Below are 25,295 nucleotides of genomic sequence, written 5' to 3' on the forward strand. Positions count from 1 at the left end.
TCATCCAGCAACTTGAACTCCCCGGACCAGATGCCGCTGCAGCTGAACACCATGCCGATGGAAAGCCAGGAGTTGATAGCGAAGCATTCTGGTCTGCACAGTACAAGCCGGCAAAGAACAGTTATGAATTATAACGCATTGTAATCCTTCCCACACTTCTTTGTAAAAACAAACAAACAGTGCCATTATCACAACAATTGATCAAGCTTCTTGATGAAGGTATTTTCCATTGTGCTGGCCCAGCATCCGCACCAGGAAGACCATGTACACTTACACGTATCTTGTGTGTGTGTTCGTGCGTGTATGTCTGTGCATACGTGTGTGTGTGGGGGGGGGGGGTACACGCACACATGTGTATGGGTAGGAGTGTGTGTGTGTGGGGGGGGGGGGGGGTAGACGCACATGTGTATGGATGTGCGCGCTGCATGCATGTGTCTGTGGGATGGGGTGGGAGTGCACGCACATGTGTACATGTGTGTGCGCAATATAGCATGTGTGTATGTGTTCGTTGAACACAGGGCCCTAGGGTGTCCTAGCGATCCTCCTGATTCCATAAACTTAGTGATCATTGTGATTTCATCTGCTTTGAAGTTGAATTCGCAATACATGTACTGATGCTTGATTAGATTTATGTTCCACATGTTCTATTTATTTTATTTTTACTTCAAGCACTTGTACTATTCAAGCACAACCCTACCAATGAAGGGAAAGAAGCAGCAGAGAGACACCGTCTGAGTCAAATGACTGCCACTGTCAGTTCTCAAACAAAAACAATTTTTGTCAAAATTGAAAAATCTCACCTGTTAGTGTTGCTCACTAGCCGCTAGTGACTCGAGTTGTTCGTCCACGAAATTTGCAATTATGCCACTACGGTACCAGCAAGAGTAGGTAAGTTGGCATAGAACAACAGCTATGCAAAGCCATGTTCATCTCCTCTTCACTTTGGAAGGCAGTACAAGCACCCTTCATACCTCGACATTGCCTTGGAGTTTTATTTATTTATTTATTTTTTACTACAAAGCACTGGCCAGCAACATAAAAGGGGAGGTAGACAAAAGTGGACAAGCGAACATTGACAACACAGAGGAGCGTGGCATGCGTGCCGATGAGGTAGGTCAACCTCCCCCGACCTAGTGGTCTCGGGTTCAACAGTTGGTCTACGCATCAGGAAGGGGAAATGGACAGAGAAAGGGAGAATGAGCATGAGGAGCTTCCCAGGAGAGGAAGAGTGAGAGAGAGAGAGAGAGAGAGAGAGAGAGAGAGAGAGAGAGAGAGAGACAGAAAATGATAATAATAGAGACAGCCGGTTATTCTAAGTGCTGGTGGACTTCAGTGGCCCATAGCCAATTGGTCTGGCGGAGGTGATGGTAGGCCTTGGTCTTGAATGTCGGCAATTTCTTGAGAGTTGGGCGTTCGGCGAGGATTGGGGCAGGCAGTGTGTTCCAGCTCTCCAGGACAAAGTATGGGAAGGAGCGGCGGATGAACTCTGGACTGGAGGCTGGCAGAGGAGTTGCGAGTTGGAAAGAGTGGCCACCGAGGGACTGGCGTTGCCGGCGCGTCCGGGGTGCAGCGTTAACTCTTGCTGGGGGAGGTACCATGTTGGTAAGCAGAGCTGGACCTGGTATGCATTGCAGCTTATACAGGTAGCACAGCCCGTAAACATGCCTTCGGATTGCCAGGCTGGGGAGCAATGAGGGGCCAATAACCTTCATGGCTCGATGCTGGACCAGGTCCAGCTGATGGAGGTGACAATGTGCCGCACTTGCCCAGACGAGAGGGGCGTACTCCATTATAGGCCGTACAAATCCGTGGAAGCAAATTCACCATGAGTTTTCCAATTCGCCACAATCGATCTCGGGGTGATGATCGTGTCTTCTTCATCACCACTGCAGCCTGGACAGCCTTCGGGAAGACATGTGTCACTCTCCTGCTCAACAGATTCCTACATCTAGATTTGGTTACCGTCAGGGAACGAAATAGAGCTGCAAAACATCAAAGTAATTGTTTTCTTCCATTCAATTACACTGCTGAGCATGCACAGCATGGTGACAGCTAAGCAGTACGCACGTCATCAAGCCCATTTTCCAAATATGGAAGTTGTTATTTATGAAATTTGACACGGTTCCCCTTCTCTGATCGGCTCGAGACATAGCTCATCGGAATCAGTGCCCAATTCTCCTTCGGATAAGCCATACTTGTTTTTAGCGTTCAGTTTCCCTTTAAAGATGGTGTGTTAAGTAAGGTTTTTCATGTACTTTTCTTTAAAGGGGAAGTTAAGGCAAAAATTAAAATTTCACCAGTCGTAGTCTTCGGGGTGCTGAGTCGAATGGTCGTGGTCCGAGGAAGCTGAGACGCTCCCTTCCTACTTGAATCCCAATCGAACTCGCGCACTTCCACCGAAACTGGGTGACTGCGCCCTACTAGATGGGGATTTGTATGCAAAATGTCACTAAAAGCGCCATTTCGTTCTTATAAAAGCAAGGATGACCGCGATTGGCCCATATGTTGTAGTCCTTTGGACGCCGAGTCGACTGGTTTTGGTCCGAAAAGGCTGCGATGCAGCGTTCCTCCTTTATTCCCAATCGAACATGGTTGAAGAAGCGGTCACGTGGTCCTGGGTGCCCAAATCACCTGGTCACCACGCCAGCAGGTGACAACTTTCACACCAAGGTTCAACTCGAGTTCAACTCGAGTGACAGGACTGCACCCAAAAAAGGTCAAACAGGCTAGTAAGTTGTACCCTGCAGGCACGGTGACCAGGTGACTGGTGTACGCAGGAGCACGTGACCACTTCTTCAACCATGTTCGATTGGGAATAAAGGAGGAACGCCGCATCGCAGCCTTTTCGGACCAAAACCAGTCGACTCAGCGTCCAAAAGACTACAACATATGGGCCAATCGCGGTCATCCGTGCTTTTATAAGAACGAAATGGCGCTTTTAGTGACATTTTGCATACAAATCCCCATCTAGTAGGGCGCAGTCACCCAGTTTTGGTGGAAGTGCGCGAGTTCGATTGGGATTCAAGTAGGAAGGGAGCGTCTCAGCTTCCTCGGACCACGACCATTCGACTCAGCACCCCGAAGACTACAACTGGTGAAATTTTAATTTTTGCCTTAACTTCCCCTTTAAGTCACATTTTGTTAAGAGAGCACACATTGCTTTAGCTGTGATGGCTAATGTCAATACATTGTACTGGGTTTGCACAGCAGATTCAGGTGCTATCTGATCACGGCTAACCTTATAGGGCAACGCTATGTGGTCCAACCTTGGTGTTTCCAGTCCTGCGTAGTGTCCCATCTCGATCAGCTTCTCTCGATCAGCCACAGCATCCCAGCGGATGCACACATCATTCGGAAAGTTTTGAGCGTCAAAAAACTCCCTGTTCTGAAACCACGGTAAAGCTGCATGAGAACAAGGTAACAACTTAAAACTTCATTAACAACAGTACATATTTCTGAAGACTTCATGGCTAGACACGGAACAGTGGTCATGACGCTGGCGTTAATTAAAGGAAGGTTGGTTGCTCGCAACATTGAGCTCAAGTTTAATTCCTGGATGGAAGTCGTGAGTCAGTCTAGTGTCAAGTCAAGCTGGCGGGAAGGAAGGATCTCGAGTGTGGCGAGCAACCAAAACGAATTTAGCCGGGGTTGTAAAGATTACAGTACTTGAGCTGCATGGATATTGATGCGATGGCAGAAAATGCCAGACAATAGGGACCTTTCGCACCACGCGTACGGATACGAAACGAATGCTGATTCGTCACTTGGGTTCGAGGATTCGTTAGAGTCCCTGCGGAGAACTCGTTTTCACGAATGGAAGCCTCTTCATTCGTGGCACGCTCCGAATCCGTCAGGTACACATATATTTGGATAGGTACACATGTTGTGCAAGGTACACATTTTTCCCTTGATTCCATGATCCATGCACGTGTGCATGTAAAAACCCGTACGCCAAGCTACCGGCGCCCGCGGCCGTGTTCGTAGCTGCCATGCACATTTGCATGGCGACTTGCGAAACCTGAAATCTGTTTTCAATGACACGATTACGAGCCGAATCAAACTTTCGTTTCGCATTTGTTTCGTAGCAAATGCGAGAGGTCCCTAGTGTGGGAAAGTCTCCACAACAGGATTGTTACGTGCGTTCACTGATGATTGTAACAAGAACACTGTTTTCAACTTTTTTTTCTTTTACATATTATCATTTTCACATCTGTCTCCCATTTTCGTTATTATCGTCATAATAAATAATGGTTACTGAGCAGTTTGTCCTCTTGGTTGCGATACTAACTAACTTAGAACTACCGTATTTCCCCGTAAGTTAGTTCTCCCCAATGACTCGTAGTACCCCCCCCCCCTATAAAAATACACTTTCCACTGCCGAGGTCATCACCCTGAAAGACAGTTCCCCCGAAAGATTTTTTATTTTTTATTTTATTGAAAAACCACAAACCTTCAGACATGTGAATGTGCACATGATATACAGTGTACATTCGTTTGTATCGAGAAGGCAGCACGGAAAGATAGTAAGTTCGTAACCGTCCTACATGTACAGACACCGTACAGTATATATGTAGGACTCAGTATAGAGTCCATGCACTATATGATGTCCAGCACCCTATATAGAGTCCATTGGTCCAAAATCCACTATACAGAGTCCAGGAGTCCACTCGTACTCAGTTTTGATCAGCTTCATCCTGCCGCGCAATCCCCTATAAGGAGTACACTTTTTCTACAAGTCCCCTATTCACGGTCCAGGAGTCCAGTTTATCCAGTCACGCCGTCCTGTACTGTGTGTTGTGCCCGAAAGAGAACAAACACCTTTTCAGTTTTGCTTGCCTCGTGGCAGCGCATTCCTTTCTTCACTTCAGCCATGGCTGCCAGTTCTGCTGTGCAGTTGCTGACAGTAATCTGTCTCGAGGTAACCAAAGAGGATAAGGAGACGTTCAAAATCAAATCTGGAAAGCGTCTTGTGGTTCTCTGAAGACGTTTCATCAGTGCGCGGGATGAAAGCAGAAATTGCAGAACGAGAAAAGTTCAGCACAGTTCAAATCTGACGAGTCAGGTACACTGACACTCTCTTTCGTTCGACGCCACAAAGATCCCCTGTTTGGCTGGCCATTGCTGCCAGTAAGACGTTTGAACGGTTTCATCAGAGCGAGGGATGAAAGCAGAAAGCGGAGAACGAGAAAAGTTCAGCACAGTTCCAATCTGACGAGTCAGATACACTGACACTCTCTTTCGTTCGACACCACAAGGATACCCTGTTCGACTGGACAAGAGCTGCCTGTACCACCGTGTCAAAAGGCTGTCCAACTACATGGCAGGACGATGACTGAGGTAAGGAAGCTTTTACTCGTTTCGATTGGTCTGCTGTTCTGTCGTTATGCTTGAATTTGTTTCCATTTTCAAGGAGCGTATCGCGTTTGTTTGATGTTGCTTGAATGAATGCCCTAAAGTAATCAACCACTTCGTAATAATCCTCAAGGACTGCAAGGACTTTGCATCAATCGTATACGATCGTCAGCTATCATCAATTATTTTTATTTCATGAGAAATGTATTTTTATCCCTGTGATAATTATGTAACTCCACGACACTCTTCCTCTACTAGGCTCTAGTATGATGTCAAATACAATGGGATCCACAAACGCAGTGCCAGTGTACTAGTAGTAGTAGGAGGAGGATTTCTTGTATGCCGATGACAAGAAAAAGCTTCTCAAGCTAATACATGTACCGTAAAGTACCGCCAGAGCGCCCCACCAACTCATCCTTTCGTGGTCGTTTTGTGGAGGTGGTCTGCTGTCTGTAGGTCATACGACATGAACCTTGTACACATATTGCACGTTTTGCAGTCAATCCGTACCTTCAAGTAGACACAAGCTCCACACAAAAACCTGCCAAGTGTGACCTTAGTGTACTAAAATTCTCACATCGTACACACTTCGTTGCACTCTGCCATACGATTTTCCTTTCTCTGGCTGTGAAATCAAGGTGGGGCGCTCTCGCGAGACGGGGCGCTCTGGCGGTACTTTACGGTACTCGTATTCCATGAAGTAACCATTTTGATGTCACAAACATGACATTGTGTCAGTGAAACTGCCTCGTGACAACAAATCATTGCATTTCCATCTTGGGGAAGACTGACTGACGGCAACGCTGTACAGATTGTTCAAATCATCTCATTTCAATTTAGTTACAGTGAAGTGAAACACTGTGTACACTACATGTATGGTGGTGTGTCTGTGCGTCTTGAGTGTGCACAAACGACCTTATTCCTCGTATTACTAATAGATTATTGTCCCCACCGTCACCTGTTCACAGGTCTTTGCGGGGATGGATTTTCATTGAGCATCACATTCGTTGAGAACTTGGTAGTTGTGTGCTCCCATGCATCATTACGGTAATAAGCGTATCCTTGTGCTATCTATTTGTTGCAGGTGTGCTGATCTTCAGAAGCTTGCGGAACTGAGTGCTGCTGAACATTTGCATGGCCATGAGCAATGGTGAAGCTTGCTATTGCACTCTCAGCATGTGCTAGTATTATGCTGACTACTGCACTATGTTACTCTCTTACACTACTACATGTATGTAAACGTGCGTGCATCCGCCCACGTGTGCATTCGTTTCGTATAATTATTTGTTATCCCTCTTGACTTTACGTGTAAATAGGTGGACGTTTGCATGGCTGTTGGAGTTGCGTGTGTATTGTGTCTCTACTCTTTTCTTGTTGTTTTCTTGGCGTTGTATAAGTTTGTGTGTGTGTGCGCGCGCACAATAATTTGAAAAAAAATCACGGTTCGCGTGAGACTCGGCTGGAAGCCGGACTTTCCGCATTCCGCATAATTTGAGAAAAAAAATTAATCCTTGGCTCTCCATTATTCTCTTTCAATTCTTGGTTTTTTTCTAGGTATTTTCTTGGCGTTGTGTGGGTGTGTGTGTGCGTGCACAATACTTTGGCAACACTACATGATTGAGATAATTATTGTAATTTTCAGCGTCAGCGAAGAGACCACTTGATTTGAGGATGGTGTTTGTAGGGTTTTTCATGTAATGAAGTGGCTGCAGTGGCGCCTCAATACTTATTTTTTATCTTGAGAAGTGAATGATGTAAAGGATTAAAGGGAGAGGCCGTTGTCTGGTTAATATTCACTGCTTACAGCAGATCCTATGTCTAATTTCGAACTCTGGATAGGGGATGCCTAATTGGCTGGACTTTATACAGGGAGTGTTGTCCACATAAAGACTCTTTATAGTTGATTTCAAAGTTTGGACTCCGTACAGTTGATTTTGGACCAATGGACTCTATATAGGGGTGAAGCCAATTGGCTGGACTCTATACAGGGAGTGATGTCCATCTAAACTTTGAGCTCACAGTTGATTCCAAGTTTGGACTCTGTACAGTGGATTTTGGACCAATGGACTCTATATAGGGGTTGGACATCATATAGGGGCTGGACGCTCTACTGAGTCCAACATATACATCATATGCGCGGACACTAGAGTTGCGCAGGCTTCCCACTGCGTGTCATTTACCCCCGATAAAAAAGTACTCCCCGAAAGATAGTACCACCCCCGAAAGTTAGTACTCATGTGGCTGCTAAGTTCGATAGTTAGTACGTACTAACTTACGGGGGAAATACGGTAGAATGTAACATTTTGATTATTTTTTTATTGCATAATGTTTACAGATACTGTACTGTTGTGTACTTCAGAAACTCTACTCTTCTCCTTCTTGGAAACATGTCAATGTTGCTTGTGATGAGCCGGAGGCCTTTCCATTCCTTAATTGCTCATATCCGTGCATCAGCACACGCACGCACGCAAACACGCACCCACAAATACTAAGTAGACACATACACACACACACACACACACACACACACACACACACACACACACACACACACAACATATACACACACAAGTCAACATCAACATACTTTCCACTGGCGCACTGTTATTCCAACGTCCTCCGCCAGTGAAGTGATCCGGTCCTTGCTGCTGGTAGTTTGCCAACACCTTGGTCCCGAAATTGTGGATCATGTAAAATAATGGATCCATGCCTGGTATCACGCCTTGGAATGTTCCACCGAAACCAAGATGGAAGTTGGTATCAAAGGTCTCGTAGACACCTGTACAAAAATTCCAAGCACGTAGGAAAATGTAAAACGTGTACTAGTAGGTACTCTTTATCCAGGGCTTTGGCAGCCGGTTCGGCTGATCCCCTCAATTCTTGCAAAATGGGCTTTTTGTCACATAAGGAAATGAACATGTGATTTTCATTTCTGATCAAGTATACCATTCGAACCACCGCATGAAAACCCGCTACCACTGCCAAAACTGACATGTTTGTGATGTCTGCTTTGTGCCACTGAACACCACACTCGGTGTTAATTCAACAATGAAGAGAGACAACATATTTTTCTGATCCAACAACTAATTAGAGACTAGTTGGGTGGACACACCCATTCCCACAGCACTGCAAATCGAACCGATTCTTTTAAGTACAACGTTTCGGCAATATTGCCATCGTCAGGTACGATTGAAACAATGAATGAATCAATCGTACCTGACGATGGCAATATTGCTGAAACGTTGTACGTAAAAGAATTGTTAAAAAGTCAGCATAGAGACAAGAAACCAAATATCCATGAAAGTAAAGTGAGCGCACTCATACCACGAAAACAATGGAACAATATTTTATGATTTGAACGTCGTTTTCATGTGATAATCATCAGAGATCGTCATCACACTGAGAGTTGGACAACAAAGGAAAGATATTTATGGTACCATAAAGTGAACAGTATTAGATCTAAAACTAATACAAGAAACACTAATATTCTAAAACTACCAAGTAGCACTATTGGACACTCACATACATGTACCTTTCTCACCCTCATTTCTCCAATATACACTAAGTATTGCTTTCACATTGCTCACTGCTCATGTAATCACGCCTCCAATAGTGCTAGCTTTAGAATATTAGCGTTTCTTGTATTAGTTTTAGATCTAATATTTGTAAGAAAAGGTTTGCTCCCCACACTGGAGCTCGCGCTATTCCGCCGACTTGACTTGACACTTGACTGACTCACGACTGCCATCCAGAGCACACCGTCACGAAGTCCATCGAACCTTCGACTCAGAAAACCTGCAAGAAAGCACCACTCCCTGCTCAATACACAGTGTTTCGGGGAATTCACCCATCATCAGTTGAGCTTGAGTAGGCTGGGAAAGATTGTGCCTGAAGAGCACCACTTATATAGTCCTCACCAGGCACAAACATCACCACGGATACAAACTTACAGAGACGCTCTGTTTCCAGCGCGACAAACACCTCGTGAACACCAGATAGCAGCGCGAGTCGGTGTTGCACCTGAACGATGAGAACAGACGTCGAGGATCCCCAGTCATTCACAACGCTGTCACCTCCAAACCAACTAGTCGCAAGCCCGCGCTGGGCACAAGTCGGCGGAATAGCGCGAGCTCCAGTGTGGGGAGCAAACCTTTTCTTACAAATCATCGCCGAAGTCGCAACCACTATTTCGTATTTAGATCTATAATATTGTTCATTTTATGGTACCATAAATATCTTTCCTTTGTTGTCCAACTCTCAATATGATGACGATCTCTGATGATTATCACATGAAAACGACGTTCAAATCATAACAAATATTGTTCCATTGTTCTCCTGGTACGAGTTCCCTCACTTTACTTTCATCGGTAAAATAATTGGCTCGGTTTGCAGTGCTTTGGGAATGGGTGCGTCTACCCAACTACTCTCTATGGATGAATCTGCAAGACGCCTCAAAGCTACTTCTCAACTACTAGCTAGTATTGAAAACAATCCAGCTCAAGTACCTGGAACACGGATATTCAACCTCAATTTACGTTTAAGCGCTGGGGAATTCCCCATCCATCACCTCCGGCTGGCACTGGCATGGAAAGGGACTGGACTGGCCTTTCAATCAAGAATGATTTACAGAGAGTACTACTTTTAAACCTCACTTCTCAACTCCAAAACGGTCTCTTCACTGCGATTAAAATCAAAATTAAAATTAACATTACACCAAATTTTCGGGCCTGGCCCATCATCACGGTAATGACGACCGTTCTTTAGACTTTTGAGACCGTTTTTGGAGTTGAGAAGTGAAGTTTAAATCTGTAAGTGGCTGCGTTGGAGTTTGCGGACAATTAAAAGAGAATACTACTAGTATTACAAGCTGGATCGACATTTGTGTACACTTTACAATCAGGACTAGCCAACAGATGATTGTACACTGAAGACTTGCTACCACGAAACCTACGCACAACACTAACATTCTCACCGGAACCAAGACGATCAACAGCCAACTACAACAGAAGCTACGCACTCAACGGACAAGGGCGCAAGGAGGGACGTGACAGCAGGGTGACGGCCGAGTCCCGGTCAATGGACCAAGTCAGGCGGGATAACAGAGTGAGCGGAGAGGAAACGGATGATGGGACGGACGGTGAAGGGAGCAATGAGTCGGAGAGCGACGATTGTAGTGATCGTGAGAGTGCCCGTGAGAATGTTAGTGTTGTGCGTAGGTTTCGTGGTAGCAAGTCTTCAGTGTACAATCATCTGTTGGCTAGTCCTGATTGTTGCAATTCGTATTCCGACTCTTCTTTCACTGTATTGTGCCGTGGTCGTCATGGTTATGGACTACAGTTAAAAGTTTTGGAAGCCATCTGTCAGCGTCTGTATAAGCCTAATTTGTGTGTACAGAAGGATAGTATAATTGGGTTGAAATTGTTTAAGTAAAGTGTCATGTTTGATGCGGCCAAGCTTGGCCGTTAATTTTCTAGGTGTAATGTACTGCTGTTATTTGTTATCACTTTGTCCCTTTCTCTTCTGTTCATTTTTCAGTTGCAAGTTTAGTGTTAGTACACGCATTCGTTATTGCTCTCGCTTTCATTGATAAAATTCACACTTGTAAATTTCACTGCTGTTGTTCTTAGTGTTATTTCTCTAACTAAGATTTTCTATAATAGTTCAATTTTGTTTTCATCGTCCTTTAGTACAACGAAGATTCCTGATGAGTGTTGTAAGAAAACTTGTTTGAATCCTCATTTTCTCTACACCATTTTTTCACATTTTTATCGTTTTATTGCACATTGTCTCCACAGTTTTACATTACATGAATAAAGTGTACACAAATGTCGATCCAGCTTGTATTACTGATTGCGGTTATCAAATTATTGTCTCCTCGCCGTTTGTTCGAATACTACTAGTATAATTATTACAAATTTGAAATTTATAATAACACAAATTCTAGCATTCCAGCAATACGACACCAAGTTGGTCGGTACCAAAGGTGGTAGTGCATCCTTTCTTTGCTTTGAAAAGGATTCCTCTCTCACAATGGTTTAAACCCAGCTCACGTTCCCCTTTGAAAATTATAAAATCTCAAAGCGCAGTTTACCTAGCTCAAACATCATAGAGCTGTCTGGAGGCACAGTCAACATTGTATTGAACTCTAGGTACGATGTAGGCTTCATTGTGGAGGACATATTCCGTGTTAAGCATGACGTGTAGGGCAACTCCACGCCATTGTAACTGAACTTTAGTATGGTGTATTCCCCTGTGAAGAACGACAGAGAGAAGCCATTATGAACTTAATGGACGCTAGTGCTGGAGATCTCGGATCATCATTACAAGACATACAAGTATCAATTCTTCATAATATGCCAGCACAGAATAAGTTGTCGTGACACGCGAAATTCGAACAAGTACATCTCGATGGCCTTTGTAAAATAACAAATTCATCAGTACGATATGACAGGTTAGTCCTGTCAGTGAACAGTGTATTTTCTAGTTCATGATACAAAAAGACAATAATACCTGCTTGCAAAAGGCACACAAAGCATGTTTCACTATGCTTCTTTGGGATCACTTGTCTGACTGGGGCTAGGGAAACAAAGACGATGACAGGGAGAGAATCATCACTTCCCAGGGCACGTGCACTGGTCTCAACAGGTTGTCCGATTGTTGCCTAAAGAAACCGTCTTCAACGATCCTACCATGCATTTAGATAGCAGCTTGGAAGATAGGGCATTTTAAACCAGAGTGGTAAGTAATGTTGGAAGCTCAATTACCTTTTCTGTATGGTCCATCAACTACACAGTAATCTGGGGGCACTCCTGTGCCACCAAAACCTTCAGGTACTTGCTCTAAGTACGTCTGAACAAGAACAAATAAATGCACAGACCAAAAAGACTACCAGTACGTCGCCTGGTTTATGACAATGGCACCTGGCCGAAAACTTGATTGATTGAGATTAAAATAAGAAAATTTGCAGCAAAGAGACGACTGGCGTGTGTGCTGGTATAGGGTTGTCCATGCTATGAAATGGTTGCAGTGCACCTTGACAAATGGTTTGCGATGGACATGAGAAACCGGAGTACGGCTACATGCACGCATGTTTTAAAGTTTAGTTTTACAGCGAGTAGCACTAGGCAACGGAATCACACTGCAGGAACAAGAAGTAGTGTGAATAATATATTTGACCCTCATCCCAAGTTTTGCTGTCCACATAGACCCCAGGGGTATAGGTTTCGGTATTATTATACTTCCTTGTATCTCCCTGAAATTCCAGGTATTCCTCAACAAGTGGATATCAGAGGTAATACAATTGTCCGGTTTAGAATTATGGAATCCAATACACCACACCACCACATTGCGCTCTTGGCCGATCCAAACTCTGCACTCACATCACCATCACCACAGCGAGGACAATTCCGGTATATAGATTGATAGATAAGGATCCTCCAGACAGCTGTTTCTCTCCTCCTGAGCTCATCAGTGGAGGCATATGATGTTGAATGAAAGAATAGTAAGAATAGACTGATTTTTATAGGGCTAAATTGGCGCAATTGCGCTCATTCTGCATAGAAACGTGGCATACCCTAAGTGACAAAAATGACAAAAGTGATAACAAGGTCAGGGGATATGGCGGCGTAGTGTGGCTGTGTGCGACGGGCTGGCAGGAAAGTGATTGCCTCAGGGGCCTCTTGGTCTGCCGCGTCGGCCAGTTCGCTTCTTCGTTTGTTCCCCCCACACGTCACTATGGCATAAGTACAGTCAGCCGCAGTATCTTTGTTTTTGTGGGACATGGAATAACTAACTTTTCTGGTGTTAGACTGACTGCAGTTTTTTGCGCCCCCCTTTTCACACGTGCTACATGTTCCTGTCCCAGCCATGAGCGCATGTGGTTGTCACCTGGCCCTGTTATCACTTTTGTCATTTTTGCCACTTAGGGTATGCCACGTTTCTATGCATAATGAGCGCAATTGCCCCAATTTACCCCTATAAAAATCAGTCTATTCTTATTATTTTATCATTCAAAGTCATATGCCTCCAAGGATGAGCTCAGGAGGAGCGAAACAGCTGTCTGGAGGGTCATTGTCAATATCAATCTATATACCGGAATTGTCCTCGCTGTGATGATGGTGATGTGATTGCAGAGTTTGGATCGGCCAAGAGCGCAATGTGGTGTGGTGTATTGGATTCCATAATGGCCGGGTCGTCGCTACGTCTTCTCAATTGGGTTAGAGTTACATGTTTGGTTTCAATTTTATTTCGGAAATAATGTGTGGGGTCCGTTTGGATCCCAGAAAACAACATCGAAGAAATGTATAATATATGGTATATTTTTGATAGCCCATAGCTTAGCTCTCATCAATTCATTCTGAAAATCGTTGTTTAAGGAACACACACAGCAGAGCCCTGAAATCATCTTGCACTACAAAAGTACAAACCGGGATGCGGTGGATAACCTCGATAAATTGTATTCAACATACACCGTCAAGTGAAGGACGCGACGGTGCCCCCGGGCCATTTTTTGCCCATAAAATGTAGAAAATGTTGATATCACCTCCACCACTACATTCCGGTCTCAGCCGCCTAGACCCTCCTGCACACAGCCATCACCACTGCTAGGACACTTCCGTTGACGTTGAGAGCGCAGTGTAGTGGTGGAGGAGATATCAACATTTTCTTCAACGGCCGGGAGCTCTGTCGCACCCTGTAATAACATAAAATGATGTAGGTACTTCAGTAGCAGGAATTATCATTTGGAATTCCAACAAGCCTGGCTGCATGCATCGCCAATTAGAAGGCATCCAAGCATCTCCTATTCTTTAGATAGGTCGATACCGACCTTGTGAGTCATCATTTCCACTGACGCATGGTAACATCTCGTTACCTCATTTGCCAAAGCCAGGGAGCTTTGATACTGGACTCGGATGGAGAGCCAAGGGTAAATTAGTAAAGAAAAAAGGACCAGAAGCTACAGTACTGTCCGTACCGTCGGTCAGTGCCATGCAATGTTATCGCATCAGCTGATTGTTTAGTAACTGGTGGTACTAGTGGACAGTATAGCGTAACTTGTAGATTCTTGGTCCTTTTTCCTTTAGCTTTGCTATTGATTGGATTTCTAAAGCTTCCAGCACCTGGTGCTGCTACAACACAAGCTAGTTGCCGAAGGTGCCTACTGCGGCCGCAGAAGTCACAAGAGAGTCAAGACTTTCCTTGCTCAATATGGTTTCAGCGATTGTTCAGCGAACATCATATTTTGTACAATTTGCGATATGTCGGAAGTTCAAGGGAATATTTCGCTTCGAGCTTGGGAAATTTCTACTCTCCGCTCCATAATGGACTATAGGAACCAATAAAAATGGGACTAAGGGACTACAGAAACCACCCTATGGCACTTTTTGGCGAAAAATATTTTTTTCTCTCAAAATGTGGGTATGGTATTGTTAGGTACCCACTCCCGTACCTTTTCTAGCTGGCCTGCATGCACTTGCGTACTCACCTTTTGTCTCCTTTTGTTCCGTAGGCAGCTGGGTAGCTACTTGCGCGTCCATATTTGCCATAGCTACCCAGGCCCTTTATCTTGCCGTTCAGACTTGATCTCACTCTCTCTTTTCTCGATCTTCAATGTAGTCGTTTCGTTCGTCTTGGTCTCTTGTCTCGTCGTCTATAATAAATGTCGTTCCCCCAACCTACCTGTTCCCGTTGTAATGTCTGGATATGTCGTCAGTCGTCCTGTTTCGAATTCAACATTGGCGCCCGATTATTGATCGACCCACTTGTGTACTTGCATACTGGTATTAGTTTAGTCCCACAACCTGCGATAAAATGATCCGCTGTAGCACCTACTCCACTTTTATGTTTATGTATCTACATGTATGTCATTCGGATCTTCCCAAGTTGTACAATGTACTGTTGAGATACCGAATTCAAATAAATCAATACCATACCATACCATACCACGACCCTGAGATCATCCCATGCCCAGCCGTCCTCAACCGCCATTCGTCTCGTCTATGTCAACCTCGTCTCACCCATGTCAGTCTCGTCTATCCTACGCCAAACTCGTCTCGTCTCTATCAACCTCGTCTCTCCTACGCCAACCTCGTCTAGTCTCGTTCAAGCCATGCAGGTCAGCTACCTTTCTCTCTTTCTTTTTATTGTATGCGTTCCTTCTTCGTCAAATTTTTTTCGTGAATTTTTTTGTAGTGTGTGTGCGCGCGTGTGTTCGTAAAACATTAACAAGTTAGGGGTCCGATCATGGTGAGCCACGCTCTAATTTTTGGATGTTTAGCAAAAGTGTAACTAGGCTGTATTAGCCGTGCAAAATACTAGTAATTCATGTTCCTCGTCAAACTCCAATAGTTATTACACACTATAAGTAGTACAGGAATAATCTGTAATGCATTTAGTACACACTTTCGTGAGATCCGTGCGCGCGTGCAGTATGTGTGTGTGTTTTTTTTCTCCGTCAGTCATTTTTTTAAATCTTTTTCTCTCTTTTTTTCTCTCCGCGAGGACGCGGGATTTTTTTCATGGAGGGGTGGTATGTTAGGTACCCACTCCCGTACCTTTTCTAGCTGGCCTGCATGCACTTGCGTACTCACCTTTTGTCTCCTTTTGTTCCGTAGGCCTGGGTAGCTACTTGCGCGTCCATATTTGCCATAGCTACCCAGGCCCTATATCTTGCCGTTCAGACTTGATCTCACTCTCTCTTTTCTCAATCTTCAATGTAGTCGTTTCGTTCGTCTTGGTCTCTTGTCTCGTCGTCTATAATAAATGTCGTTCCCCCAACCTACCTGTTCCCGTTGTAATGTCTGGATATGTCGTCAGTCGTCCTGTTTCGAATTCAACAGTATGGTAATGTGCTCAAACAAAATTTCAAGTTGATCTGCGATGGTAAAATGTGCCTAACCATTAATAATGGCATATCAATTGAGCGATATAGAGCAAATTTATGTACACAGTATGTAATGTTCTTTGTATGTCTTCAATCTTGCTAGTTAGGCAGTTCAAATGTATAGTGAACTATGCCCTCAGCTTCATCCAGTGATGCCTGCGCGCCGTCCACTAAATCTCGGTAGTACTGCCGCTCCTCTTGTGCTAGCGATGTGTGCGAACGCAGGGCCTGGACACTACATACCGTCTCTTCTTCTGTACGGGCGACACGAATTTTGTACCACAGATCGTCACACAGTGCGCATACGTCTGTCCTTGGCTTCATCACTTTGATGTGTGCTGCCTGTCTCCTCCAAAATGTGGCAAAATGACCTGTAATGAACAGGTGAATACTGTGTGACGGTCTTGGTGTAGATGTTGTATGCAGACTTCTTGTTCTCGGATGCTGGTAAGTATACTGGAGGGTCCTCAGCACGACCTCGCTCCGCTGCAGGTTGAGGTAGACCGTACATGTTAGCATAATTATGACTAAATAAACTGCACTACATCCTGCTCTATGTCTGCTGAAATGGCCAAGTGCTCTGGTGTTCTCCCAGTCAAGCCATGTTGTGCCAGTTGAACGACTCCTTTGTTTGCCTTTTTTGAAGGCGCTTCATTACATGACTTCCAACAGCATGAACTGCCATGAACACGTCTTTGCACAACTCGTAACCACGTACATGATAGCGGAAATAGAAAGGTCGATCACCACCGCCAGTCATCGACTTTCGCATGCTTCCAGTCAGTGCGCCCAGAACAAACTGCTTGAAGCGCTTTTTCGATTCTCGCAGTTAGAGACTTCAATTATGTAGTCCTCGAGCTGCTGCTCTGGGATGACTTTCCAATGATTCTTCGACTTGCATCCACAGCCTCTCTCAATCCCATCGCGTATGTCCGAGGAGACCACGCTTCACCTGCTCCGTCGTCGGTGGCTCAGGTGCGGGGGTATCTGGTTCGTCATCCGATTCCGAGTAGTCGGTGTCACTCTCCGCGTTTGAAATTTCCGAGCTGTCGGGGCTTGGCGTTTTCGACACAACACTAGCAGCACTCGAGCTTGCTGTGACTCCATACGTCTTCTTCTTAGGTGGCATATCATCGCCGTCGCTGTCAGCATCGGTGTCGGAATCGCTCGCGGACGACTCGCGAGTGCCAGCGCTGAATCCGTAAAAATTCTCGTCGCCGATTCAAGCGCCTTCGCATCAGGGACTAGTCGGCTCCACACAGAATCGAGCTGCGTCGTCTACTAGATGTTGTAGCCATAATCAATCACAGTAAGTGGAGCCTCATGAGTTACTCGACAATCGATCGAGCTCGGAATCCTTCCCCGAACACCTAACAAGAGGACAGCTCTTGACTCGAGTCTTGCCAAAACATAAGTGACGAGTTCTGCGCTTCGCGTAACTTTGAGTCGCGTGACTTTGAAACGTCATAACTAATAATTACTTGATTTTGATATCAAACGTCGTAGGGCGGTTTCTATAGTCCCTGGCTCAAATCTTCAAACTCTTTGGAGAATCGAAAAATATGTGTCCTGGTTCCGGATGGACCCCGCGTCCGTGTTTGATACTTGTAAAAGTATAATTATCTAGCCTGCTCGACGAGTAGTTGCCAAAATACCTACTAGTAGTTCCAACTGCATAACACAACACAGGCCTTGTATTTGTGTCTCGAAACCCTGAGAAAATCCTTTCTTGCTTGTGGTGGGGGCTGGCTCAATGATAGACACCTAGTATATTATGTTGCATGTCACAAGTTCATCTCGAAACTTTCCTCTTTTTGCCCTCTCCCACACATTCTTAGGGTCACTTTTGTGTTTTTCCGGCATACCCTCCCACATCAGTTAAAGGGGAAGTGCATCGATTTTTCGAGTATGGTCCAGAAGAAAGACAATTTGATATCGGTTCGAATGGCATATCTCTCTCTTCCATACGATAAGCCAAACTTGCCAAATCGCCAATTGTATACTCACGTTGCCATAGCGACCAGCGCAGTGATGACGTACGAAAGGCTTAGCTCCACCACAGAGAAGGTCGATCACTGCAGAATTTGGTCATTTTCAATTGGTTTATTGTATTCACGAAGTGAAAGAAGGGCTGTGTTCAATGCTGTAAGTGCAGTGAACTGTTTGTTAGTAGTCCTCTCGGTTGTGTACTGGGACGTGACACCGATAGGAGAAAGCTGGAGCGCGGAGACACCAGCAGACAAGCGAAAATAGTGACGAACAAAATGCTGAAATCTTGGTTGGGACAAATCAGACGTTCAGCATTTCCCCCAACCAAAGACCATGCCGTTTGCTCTTTCCACTTCCTGAAGATGAATGTGATGCTTCCTGGCGACTCTCCTATCTCTCGTAACATCTTCTGAAGCCAGGTGAGACGACGGGTGGTGGAGATTGACGAATGAAATAATGTCGTAGGTTTGAAAGTTTGCTGAAAATGTCTCAGGAGAGACGGCGAATTCCAAGCATCTTGCCCTGGAGGAAACCATTTCCAAGGCACAGTCAGCCTAGGGAAATGCATGAGAAGGGCGACAAATAGTTCATGGCACTAACAGCATTGAACACAGCACTTCTTTCACATCGTGAATACAATAAGACAATTGAAAATGACCAATTTATGCAGTGATCGACCTTCTCGGTGGAGGAGCTAAGCCTTTCGTACGTCATCACTCCGCTGGTCGCTATGGCAACGTGAGCATACAATTGGCGATTTGGCAAGTTTGGCTTATCGTATGGAAGCGAGAGATATGCCATTCGAACCGATATCAAATTGTCTTTCTTCTGGACCCTACTTGAAAAATCGATGCACTTCCCCTTTAAACCTCATCAGTTCTGTGTATTTGTGGGCTACATTTTTGCAAGTGGCATTGGGTACGGATTACGAGTTGACTTTTGGGAAGATGCTAGTATCATGCTACTTATGCAGTAGTGAGTTTGTGCCTTCTCGTAGACCCGGGGTACCCCATCCCTATGTACAGTAGTCTACAACGACAGTACCTCAGGCTCTACATTTGACAAGTGTAACTGACAGGTTGTTCAGCATAGCAACTACTTTTTTTGAAGTACTGATTTAGGAGTGACGGATAGGAGATTATTATTATTATTATTATTATTATTATTATTGTAGAAGAGAAAAGGACATATGGATACGAGTTAAGAGTAACTCTCCATCACTGTAACATGATACTATATACAGTCAGAAAGTGCAATAACTAGGCACAAAACTGACAGAGTACTGAAACATTCGACGTCCTGACACCTAGCTTCAACACATCTCCGTAGCGCTAACCGACAGCCTTCCAACTTGGAAGGTTCAAGGTTATGGAAAGACCAAAGAGGGGAAGGCAAGCGCAGCGAAAACGAGCAAAAGCTACAGTCCCAACGGAACAAAGAATGTCGATTGTTACTGGACGATGACGAGACCAGTACGATATTTGACAAAGTGGTCTAACTACAATTCGAAGCAGCAAAGCTCGTATCCATATGTCCTTTTCTCTTCTACATTTATTTATGGCTCAACATCCGAGTTTCAAATTATTATTATTATTATTTGTTTTACATCGGAAGCTCAACAGTGCAGCAGAGATGCTCACCTTGCCATAGTCCAGTGAAACATCCCAGTAGCGAATAGTAACCCGGCAGTCAATCAGGCGTAGCAGGTTCTCCATAGCAAACAAAAGCAAGTTGTGATAGCCTATGGTATCGCTTTGTGTATACAATGACTTGGGTACCTTTCCGCAGACGAACACGGCATGCGACCATTGTATGGAACGCATAGCTGGCTGGTAAATTTCATTCCTGGTAGCTGTCAAGAATGTACGTGTAAATCGATCTCTCTCCTCCTGAATAGCAAGTCGGAAAGCATTCATATAATCCATGAAAGTAAACACAGGAGCATGTTTGTAGTTGTGGCAATGTACAACATACATGATCATGAGCTCGGCAGTGCTTTTATACCTCACTTTCCACAATGTTGTATACACCTTCAATTAAGCTGCTGGCGGGTATTGCCAGTAGAAAACCAACAGAATTTGGTACTTTTCTGGTATGTTCATGCGTGTTTTGTATAATATACCAGACATACCAGAAACGTACTAAATTGTAGATATTGAAGAAGAGCAGAACTGTCATTTCACTGCTTTTTGAGCAGAATTTGCCAATTTCGGGAGCATTATCCACCATCCAGCATTATCCACCATGGCTAACTCCAATAATGATAATGTCTTCAACAGTAATATTAGGTTGAGTTTGGCTCTCAAGTAGAGCAGGGCATGTCTCAAAGAGTAGCACATATCAAAACAATTTGATGGGCACTACTGGCTTATAGACCAGGCAGGCACAGTGGGTTGGTCAAAGTCCATGATTGAGATACGTGAGGTACCTGGTTCAAGTCCTGCCTGGGAGCGGTTTTTCCAGCCGTGCTGCTACCCACAGTCAACTGGGAACTTGTGGCCAGGCAAAAGAGGTACATGGATGCAGCTAATGGGGTCGTTCTTGGCAATTGTGCCAGTGGTTGTAAGACTTACCCACTCACCCCCACCGTTAGGCGCTGCATCTGCCGCTAGGGTTTACCAGGTGTTAGCGGCCGTCGTGAGTTCCCTTCGGGAACGGACACGATAATTTACTCTTTTTTACTGGTTTATAGATAACTGGTTGCATTCTCACTCTAACATTCACTATCGAAGATGACTCCGTCAACGTGTAAGTCAAGTTCAACCTATTATGTCACCCAAAGTTTACATCAACGATGGATATGTCCAATTCTAGATTGGCAGCAAATGCAGAGCCCAATAGAGACAACAAAGAAAGGGAGAGAGCTTGAACTCAGGGTCAGATCAGGTTGTTCACACATCCATGCCATTGCAGAAAGAGCAGAAATGTCAAAAGGGAAAAGGTGTGGGAACAAAAAAGGGCCATTCTCACGCTACCTGAGATAAGTTCTTGACACTCTTCCTCAGCCGGCAGCATTTCCACTTGCCATCCACACACTGACAGTCCAAGTTACACTGGCCAGTGTAGCTAGCATTTCCGCTGCATTCTGTGCAGCAATCAGGCAACACAGTGAATGGCATTGCACTGAACAGGCACGTCACACCAACTTTGGAGGCTGCATAGCTGGAGTTCTACACTCTTGGGGGTTATGTACTCTTGCTAGCAATGGTGCCTAGCAAAGCACATACTACTTGTACATTTTAAAATATTTTATGTTTTCAATCTGTAGTAGGAAATTAGAAAACCTGGCTCGTACAGCTCTTTTCTCTCCCAAGCTCAACACTTCAGGAATACGAATGAAAGAAAGAAATCATCAGTCGCACCACTGGGACTCGAATCAGGTACCTTAATCATATCTGGCTTGCAAGAAAAATTTAATTTCGGAGAGAAAAGAGCAGCATGATGCAGGTGGCCCAAGTTCCTAATACTTTGAAATTCTCCGCGAAGTCCGAATTTGAAATTACAATGCATATTTTAAGTACGCACGGGCTACAAGCCGACTTGCATGGAAGCTTATGTGAGAATGGAGTTACAAAAGGTTTTTAGGAAGGAGGATATATGTACACTTAAAGGTATATTCAAGCAGATCAGCAGGTGATCACTGGAGGAGACAATTACCTACTGTATGTTGTGGCTTGACTCCATGAAGTGTCACTGCCATTCCCTGATTCAACAAGCGCTTTCGACGGACATACTCACCATTTTACTGACAAGATACTTCCGAAGAACGTGTCCACTTCTACCATTGTGACTGTCGCTTCTGCTTTCTGCTTTTGTCGATATATCGGTTTGACTAAGTTTTTTCTTGCTACGTCGGTGTCTTAGCAAACTGCTGTCCTGTCCACAACGTTCTACGATTTCACAGGCACACTTGATGCAGCCATGCAGTACATACACTCTTTTCTCAAGAGGTGTGAAGTGATTTTCAGGAACGTTCCGACGGGAATTCTCAAACAGGAAAGGGCAACACTCGTTTTTGGTAGGAATCGGAGAATCCTCTCTTCGGTGAGAAGGCAGTATTGCCAGTGCCCTGAGCGAGTTGAAATAAAAGAATACAACAACAACAACAACAACAACAACAACAACAACAACAACAACAACAACACTCCAGTGGCTAGTCCCAGGGTACTGTCGACGTCCGACAGTCCTGCTCTCCGTCGTAGCAGAATCGTGTCGCAGTCGTATGCTGCGGAGCAGTGTCGCTCCGCTGGCGACCACAATACTCGAGGTACAAAACTCTTTGTTACATACACTATGTCGTACACGGGTACCATAAGTCCACAGTTGTACTGTGCAGGTCTACCGTCATTAGTGCGACATCCATTACAAGCGTCCAAGGCGAGTTCGTCCGGTTGAAAAATTTGTCCATGGACCATAAATCGTGTTGGAAAGCTGGACAGATCGAGGTTACGTTGCAAGTAGACCGGCATCGATTTTTAGTACAAAACTCGTTGAACGAAAAAGACTAGAATACATTCCCGACCAATATTTCTGCTTATCACTCCCTTAGTATTGACTCCCATAGATTTTGGCCATACCTAAGCAGTCAAATATTCCTGCATATTTCACTCCTTAGGGCTATATTGACCACTTATAATTATTTGACTCCTTTTTAGCGATTGAACACAGGCTTTGGCTAGTCGTGATAAATCAAATATTGACTTCGTACTTGGTCAGTATAGGAAATAAAAGACCTCGTAAAAGATGCTCGGCTTCGCCTCGGTCTTTTACTCGGCTTTTATTTCCTACATTGACTTCGTACTCAGTCAATATTAGATACTTATAGTTATACAACACCTCACTACCAGGCAAAGCAAATGGCCATGGACTACGAATTTTCTCGGATGGCTACATGTCCGCTGCCAGCGCCTTGGCATAAAGTTATAAAACACGATTTTCCTGCGTTTTTGTTTTGGTTCTAGCTACAGGACCATGATGACTGTACTGATGTAATTATAATAATTATTATGTAGCTCAATCGATGCTTCATGTTCATAGGATCTGCTGTAAGTCTTATAAGTAAGTATGTACAATTAATGTGTAAGTTATACAGTAGTTATAGGCCGAAGTCCTTGGTCACACATGCACTTTTTGGGCGGCTCCGCGAAAAGTTTGGATTTCGCTATGCCAAAAAAGGCGAGCGGAACATCCGCTTCCGTGGTCCCGCTTTGGCGAATCATGCATGGTGATGGTTTTGGTGTGCTACTTCTGGCACGGAGTTCTGGTGTTGTTTGGTGGCCGTTTTTTCATATTGTTCCTGTTTGCAAATATACTTTTCGTCCCGGAAATCTCGCGAACGAAACTTCATCGTTATGAGTGTAGAGTTGGTGAGGGAATCTGTCTCCCAACTCCTTGGCCCTGATCGCGGACGAGAAGGGACGACGTTTCTCTCTCCAAGCAATGCGTCCACCATGCAGAGTACGCAACACTAGGACTACAACCAGGGAGTAGTAGAGTACTCTGCCACACCCTCACCATGCTCACTGCAACTACAGGAATCCACGCTGGGGTCGATGATGGATCATGGAGGAGGCAAAGACACCGTTCTATACAACTGTTTGAATTTGATATCGATGTAAACTAATCATATTCAAGTGCACCCGTACTGGGGCGCAGCGAATGTGCCCCAAATCCACGAGTGTACTTGACAGGAGACATTCAGCAGCCTTTCAGCGATCCACGATAGCTCTACAAGCAAAGTTTTAAGATTTTAAGCTAGCCTGCCTTCCTTATGTATGCCTGAAATAGGTTGTGTTTCGTCAGGTTTTGACATGTTCCTTTCTTCTCAGTATTCTCGCTCGCATAGTACTCCACTTCTATGATAATATTGCCTATGCTGTTGCTCATTAGGATTTTGGCAAATTCTATCCTTCGCTCTCATATAACTGGGCCAGGAACCCGTTTGAACTTGCGAAGTAAAATAAAATCAATCAATCAATCAATCAAAGGTCGCTTCAACTCGGACAAAAACATCTAGAATGTCATAGGACGTGTAGGTCTACGTGCTGCATTTGCATTCCCTCCGCCAAAGCGGAGCGTTGAGGAACACAGTACAATCGATCATGTACATTATTATGTATGTGTGGCTGACCGCTGCATCGTGTGTTCCGCAAAAGCTGCTGCGGTAGTTACGCTTTTCGCCTCCGCAAAAGCGGTTCAAACTAACTTTCATGTGTGACCGCGGCCTAAAGGGGTTGTCTTGCCTGGGGAAAGTCATAATGAGGAAACAGCATTTCTGTTGAAACTCTCGGGGTTGTCTACTAACGAGGGTAGATATACGGGACGCATGGAGTCAGGAAGAACACGTATCGCTCCAACATATTACCTACCGGTACTTTCTCGTGGTTCACGAGCGTCATCGTTGTACTTGTAGTTCAGCACCAGGTCTTTGAGAATTTCCGAGTGATCCTTCCCATCCCATTTCGGTGCCGGAATGGCTTTGGTTGGGAGGGCGGCTCCAAGAAGTACTCCTACTCCTAGCAGCGTGACGACCTGGAGAAACCTCATTCTCCTGTCGGTCTAAACCTCAGTCGCAGTCTTCTCGACCAATACGAAGAAATTCTGGTTTCACTTACTGCTCTACGTATATACTATTATATACTCAATCTGCATTATATACATGTATGATTGTACTTTGTGATCTGTTCTGGGGGAAGCAACGGTGGCGTTGACAACCTCAAAAGCAGAAACAAAGGTATTTCCTGTGCAAGCGCTGCGGCAGTATGCTAGTGTACTGCATGCACCTTCTCGCATGCCACACAGCACAGCGAACCTTACGCCTGGCTCGCAAAGCAACCACAGACCATTAGGTTGTGCTTGAAACTAGTGGTGTGCCCAGGTAGTCGGGTACCCGTGCTACCCGTGAGGCCCTCGGGTAGACGGGTACAGAATAGTACATACCCGAAAACCCGAAGTCGCAGATGACATGTACAGTGCACGTACGTGTACAAATTCGATTAGTACTCCGCATGTATGGTAGTAGTAGAATTTATTATTTTACTAGGGAACTCCCAACACTGGGAAACCTAGGAAT

At 44.8% G+C, this 25,295-nt stretch overlaps 1 protein-coding gene across 3 annotated transcripts in view; it reads right to left on the reverse strand.

Annotated features, from left to right (window-relative positions):
- The window catches only part of LOC135809754 (uncharacterized), a 78,080-nt gene extending 53,130 nt beyond the window's left edge, over nt 1–24,950 (reverse strand). For all 3 annotated transcript variants that reach the window (XR_010552235.1, XR_010552236.1, XM_065323175.1), the window contains exons 1-7: nt 24,592–24,950; nt 21,199–21,308; nt 19,864–20,112; nt 12,117–12,201; nt 11,444–11,602; nt 7,940–8,131; nt 3,239–3,402 (exon numbers count right to left, since the gene is read on the reverse strand). Coding sequence is in view for 1 of the 3 variants with exons in the window: in XM_065323175.1 (XP_065179247.1) it covers nt 3,239–3,402; nt 7,940–8,131; nt 11,444–11,602; nt 12,117–12,201; nt 19,864–20,112; nt 21,199–21,308; nt 24,592–24,769 (1,137 nt within the window). In the remaining 2 variants the exon portion in view is untranslated. The remainder of the gene's footprint in view (nt 1–3,238; nt 3,403–7,939; nt 8,132–11,443; nt 11,603–12,116; nt 12,202–19,863; nt 20,113–21,198; nt 21,309–24,591) is intronic.
- Between the last annotated feature and the right edge of the window lie 345 nt (nt 24,951–25,295).

Source organism: Sycon ciliatum, chromosome 2 (assembly GCF_964019385.1).
Source record: "Sycon ciliatum chromosome 2, ocSycCili1.1, whole genome shotgun sequence".
Classification (NCBI taxonomy): Eukaryota; Metazoa; Porifera; class Calcarea; order Leucosolenida; family Sycettidae; genus Sycon; species Sycon ciliatum.